This window comes from Physeter macrocephalus, unplaced genomic scaffold (genome assembly GCF_002837175.3).
Source record: "Physeter macrocephalus isolate SW-GA unplaced genomic scaffold, ASM283717v5 random_403, whole genome shotgun sequence".
Taxonomy (NCBI): domain Eukaryota; kingdom Metazoa; phylum Chordata; class Mammalia; order Artiodactyla; family Physeteridae; genus Physeter; species Physeter macrocephalus.
Window position 1 is genome coordinate 59,255 of NW_021145689.1, and position 5,242 is coordinate 64,496.

Here is a 5,242-nt window from a genome sequence, read left to right on the forward strand (position 1 = left end):
CTCCCCTCCCCTCCCCTTTTCCTCTCCCTGTCCTCTTTGTCCTCCTTGCCCTTTCCAAGTGCCATGGCCTGGCCTCAGTTTCTCTGCTGTCCACATTCCCCACCCAATCTGCCCCCAACACACACGTAAGAAACCCCCAGAGGCAGGCTCCTCAGTCACCCCCTCTCCTTCCCTACTGGCAGATCCTCACTTTTTGAACAACAAGGAGATGTCGGATGTGACCTTCCTTGTGGAAGGAAAGCTGTTTTATGCACATAAAGTCCTGCTGGTGACAGCTTCTAACAGGTAGGCAACCCAGATAATGAAGTCTCAGCTGCCGGGAGGCTGGGCAGCTTCATGTGGATACAAGGTGATGGACAGGCTGGAGAAGAGCCTCTGCCCCCCACAGGGAGGTCACGGAGTGCAGAGGTCACGGAGCACGGAGGCCCCACCCACCCCACGGCAGGCACGGGACAAGTTGACAGAGGGACAGTCGAGATGGGACCCAGAGTTCTCCAAGAGGAGCTCTGAGGCTGTATTCTTTCTGGCCAACTTGCTGCCTTTGATTATTAGAAAACATAAATGTTCTGGCACGAAAGTCAGCTTTCCAGCCGCAGGCGTCAGTCACTCATCTAGGGGGCAGCAGGGACAGAACGGGGCTCAGCCCAGCCTTCTGGACGATGTAAAACGTCACTCGCCGAGAATTATTTTGAGAGCACGGCAGTAATTTTTAAAATGCTCCTGTGCCCTGGTGGCCAGTCAGGTGGTGGATGGTGCCGTTGCCACACGGCCATGGAGTGAAAGTCACGTTCAAGCCCCGTCCTGTCTCATCTCCTTGACTCCAGGTTCAAGACACTGATGACCAATAAATCAGAACAAGATGGCGACAGCAGCAAAACCATCGAGATCGGTGACATGAAGTACCACATTTTTCAGGTATGTGGACTTCAGTGCTGCACGCTTCTCAAGGGATGCCCCCTCCCCCCAGGAGCCCCACCCTGGCTCGTCCGTCTGGGCGGGAGCAGCCATGAGTCGGTCATAATCTCCCCCTCCGTCCCCAGTGCCTTCTGTGTTTTGCTGAATCTCAGTGGTCAGGTTGGAGCATCTAGGTTTTTCCCAGGCAAAGGTAGGTTCATTGTGACTTTGTAGCTTCAGAGCCTGTCTCGTGGGCCCAGAGCTCTAACCACTGGGTGAGGGTCTGGGCAGACTGATGGACGTGTAAGGGCAGGCGCACACCACACGTGCAGCGTGTGAGTCCTTGTTCCCCGGAGTGAGCTCCCACAGCAGATGTTGCCCGCGTGCTTGTCGGGAATGCAGAACCTCAGGCCCCACCCCAGACACCCCAAATTTTAACAAGACCCCGGCGGGTGGAGGGTGACGTGCGCGTGCGCTGGTGTAAGTCACATCACTCCTCCCGAGCATCAGACCCCAGCCATGCCGGCCAAGCAGAAAAAGCTATGGTGAGCCCATCCTGGGTGTGGAAGATCAAGGTCAGGGCTTTCGATCTCTAAGCTTCGGAGAACCTCAGAGTTTGCGTAATGGAAACTCCACAGGCCGGCCACCAGGGGTGGCAGGCGGGCTCTGGAGGCAGAGGCTGGCTGGGGTCTATGCTGAGCCCCAGTGGGGAGCTCCTTTCTAGAAAGTGATCTCCAGGCTGCAGGCATGACCCTCAGGGGCTGAGACTGAGGCCAAGAGGCAGCTGGTGGGTGGGTCCAGGACCTGGCCTTGCACAGGACTTAACGGCTTGTGACTTAACGGGAGAGGTCACAGCCTCACAGAAGCATGAGGAGCCGCCACCTACAAGGGTTCAGTCCCTCTCTCATGTTCCCTATAGTCATTTATTTAGCATTTAGTCACTTACGGGTACTGCGGAGACAGCAGTAAACAGGACAGGGACCCTGCCCTCCACGAGACAGGGTTATGAATTAATGGTATAGGTGTGGTGGGGAAGGCACTGGGAGAGCAGGACGGGGCATCTAACCCAAAGCTGTGGAGGAGCAAGTTTCTTGGAGGACGAGGGCAGCCAGCCAGGTATCGGGGGCTCCAGGTAGACAAAGAAGTGCACGCAGGGTCCAAAAGCCAGAGACCACGACCTGTTCAGGAAATGCCCTCTGGCCTAGTCCTGGCAGCGATTCAGAAGAACATCCAGAAATGAGGCTGAAGCTGCCCGCAGGGGCCATAGCATGAAGGGCCTGAGCTTTAACCCAAGGACAGATGGAAGCTACTAGGACGTCACCATCATCACAGACACTTAGCCAGGCATGGTTCCAAGTGGTTTGCCCCTGTTCTTCAGTTAAGCTTCACAGCACAGTCCTAGGAGGTACAGGTTTGTTATCCCCTCTTGGTAGATGAGGGGTCACAGGCACAGAGAAGTTTAGTAACTTGTCCAAGGTCACAGAGCTGAGAAGTGACAGAGCCAGGATTCAATCTTAGGATGTGTGGAATGGTCCATTTTGCATTACCTCGCTCATTCTGGAGGGTGAGGAAGGGACTGGAGGGGGCATGACTGCAGCCAGGGGACCAGTTAGGAGGCTGTTGAGAAATCCAGCTAAGTGATGATGGTGACCAGGTAGTGGCAGCAGGATGGAGGGAAGCGGGCGAGGGGAGAGTGGATGGAACTCGGCGACTCAACAGGGTGGGAGACCCAGGGTCTGGCATAGGGGGTCTCCCCTCCCCCCTTTTCCTGTCCCTTGAGCCAAACTCACTGGGGAGGGGAGCAGCTCTAGAAACTTACTTGGCTAAGAAGCCCAAAGTCCAGGTGAGTTGGAGCATGAGGTGGGGTCAGGCTCTGACACAGGAGGCGGGTCTGAGAAGGGCAGCAGGGATTGGGCGGGAGTGGGGGGTGGTCAAGGGCACACGTGTGGCACGGGTGACCACCACCATTAAGGCTGCATTCACTCAGCAGGGGAGGATGCCTGTTCCAGGACAGGCTGGGCAGCCCTTGATGACTTCCTGGGGTTGTCACGAGGGTAGACAGGGACAACAGGTCTAACGTCGGGGCACACGTGAGCCTGGGCATGTTAGCCACTGGCCTCGCCCCATGGGTCCTCTGGGGACAGAGCTCTGCCATCACTGGGGGCAGCCCGAAGCCATCAAGCCAGGGCCGGTGCTCCCAGAAAAGCCTAAAAGTTTCAGAGCAGCCCCCAAACATCTCATTGGCTCTCACAGCACGAAGAGAAATGGCGGTCATTATTTGTTTTCTAGAACAGGAAACAGAGGCCCAAGGAGATCTAAGCAGCGCTACCGTCCAATAGAAAGATAATGCAGGCCACATAGGTAATTTAAAATCGCTTAGTAGCCACAGAAACAAAAAGAAACAGGTGAAATGAATTTTAATAATATTGTTTAACTTAATGTAGCCAAAATAGTATCATTTCAATATATAAAAAATTAATGAAATATTTTACATTCTTTTTTTCACACTGTGTTCAAAATCCAGTTTTGACACAACACTTGTTAATTCAGAGCAGCCATGTTTCAAATGCTCAAAAGCCACCCATGGCCAGTGGCTGCTGCGTTAGACAGCACAGGTCTAGACACTTGCCAAGGTCAGTGCCGACTAAACCCAGGCCTTTGGGGCAGAGCCCTGCCACTGTGACGTGGCTCTTGGTCCCAGGCCTGTCCCTGCAGGAGCAGCGGCCTCCCTGTGGTCACACTCCCAGGGGCCGCTCTGGGCAGGAGGAAGCCGGGCAGCTCCTGCGCTGGTCCTGACTGCTGCCCACAGGGAGCAGCCCTTTGGGCGGCCAGTCCAGCCCCACAGGCTGCCTGCCAGTGGCCCAGCTCCCCTCAGCCAGCCCCCAAAAGGGCAATTCCGGTCTGACTTCTGTGGACTCGTATGCATTCAAGTGACCTCAGGGAGAGGCACATGCCACAGACGCCTGGGCCTGGCCAAAACCAGCTACCAAATGCAGTGGGAGGCTGCCTTCCAGGCCAGGAAGGGGAGCTGCAGGCTGTCACCGGGCCCCTTCTCACCGAGGCGCTGCCCTGAGGCCATCCCTTAGCAAAGAATCCCTGCAGGTGTGACCCACCCCGCTCCCAGCCCTGGGCATTCAGGGCTGTCCTGCTGGTGCTGTGCTCGGCACCCACTCAGCTCCAAGCACGGGGATGGCAGAGGAAGCCAGGCGTGGGCCCGGTACCACCTGGAGCCGTGAGACATGGACGCATATGTGTAACTGCACGATCACCACGTGAGCTCCAGCAGGGGCTGGGGAAGGCCTTTGGGGGCCCCCGCTCCTCTGAGGGCGAGAGACTGATGTCTCCTGGACAGGCCTTGGGCCTGGATGAGGCTGGCGGGCCCTCCCCCCCCCACCCCAGGTTGGGCTCCTTCCCTCTGGTGCCGCTTCCAGCCGGGGGGCCAGTCCTAACAGAGCCTGACTGTGCTGGCTGGAGCCATGTTTACTTACACACTTGCCAGCTCCTTGCTGGGGCCGTTTCTTCAGCCAACCAGGGAGAATCATTTTTCTTTTTCCAACTGGGAAACTCCCCAGTCTCCGGAGTGACGGCAGGGCTTGCAACTCAGACCTCAGCGGCACTAAATGTAGCCTCCCTCCCCACAGGCCACCTCATGTGGTGTCCCAGGGCCCTCTGCTCCCAAGAATCCTGAAGGTCCTGGGCTGGTCAGCAAGGTGACCTCTGGACCAGATCCCTGTCCAGCTCTGCAACTTACTTTCCAGGAGGGAGTCGGGATCTGGCTGTCACCTCCACGTGGAGGCCTAGCGCCGACAGGGAGGTCAGGAGTCAGGATCCTGAGGGTGGCCCGTCAGACAGTCCGCCCCCACAGAGCCCCACCTCCCCTTCTCCCAGCCCCAGATTTAGAATTTCGGGAAAAGGAGAAACGAGCGGCATGGTGCCTGGTGGTGAGCTGGATGGGTTCTGGGGAGGGGGGTCAGCCCTGCTCCCTGGCCTCAGTTTCCCCAGCTGTGAGTAGTATCTGGCCTCCTGGGCTCACAGGGCTGTCGTGAGGATTGAAGTGAAACTCCTCTGTGGAAGGAAGCTTGCCACACGCATTCCAGGGAAAACACAAAAATGTCTGACGAGAGTCGGGGGAGGTGCATACGTCAGCACACAGAGGTCAGGGGGCACCAGGAGGCCGGCAGTGGCCAGAGTGGCACTCGGGGGGTGCCGGGTGAGCACTTCGGTGCTGTGCGTCCACCTGGCGCTCACACGGGGCCTCTCCTCCCTACAGATGATGATGCAGTATCTGTACTACGGGGGAGCAGAATCCATGGACATCCCCACCGGCGACATCCTGGAGGTGAGGACC

The 5,242-nt window shown here is 57.3% G+C and overlaps 1 protein-coding gene across 1 annotated transcript in view; it reads left to right on the top strand.

The window, feature by feature from the left end:
- The window catches only part of LOC102985633 (ankyrin repeat and BTB/POZ domain-containing protein 2), a gene marked incomplete at its 3' end in the record, with an annotated part of 44,313 nt that extends 39,080 nt beyond the window's left edge, over positions 1–5,233 (top strand). Inside the window, exons 12-14 of the mRNA XM_028485454.2 lie at positions 183–285; positions 825–915; positions 5,165–5,233. Coding sequence (XP_028341255.2) covers positions 183–285; positions 825–915; positions 5,165–5,233 — 263 coding nt within the window. The remainder of the gene's footprint in view (positions 1–182; positions 286–824; positions 916–5,164) is intronic.
- Between the last annotated feature and the right edge of the window lie 9 nt (positions 5,234–5,242).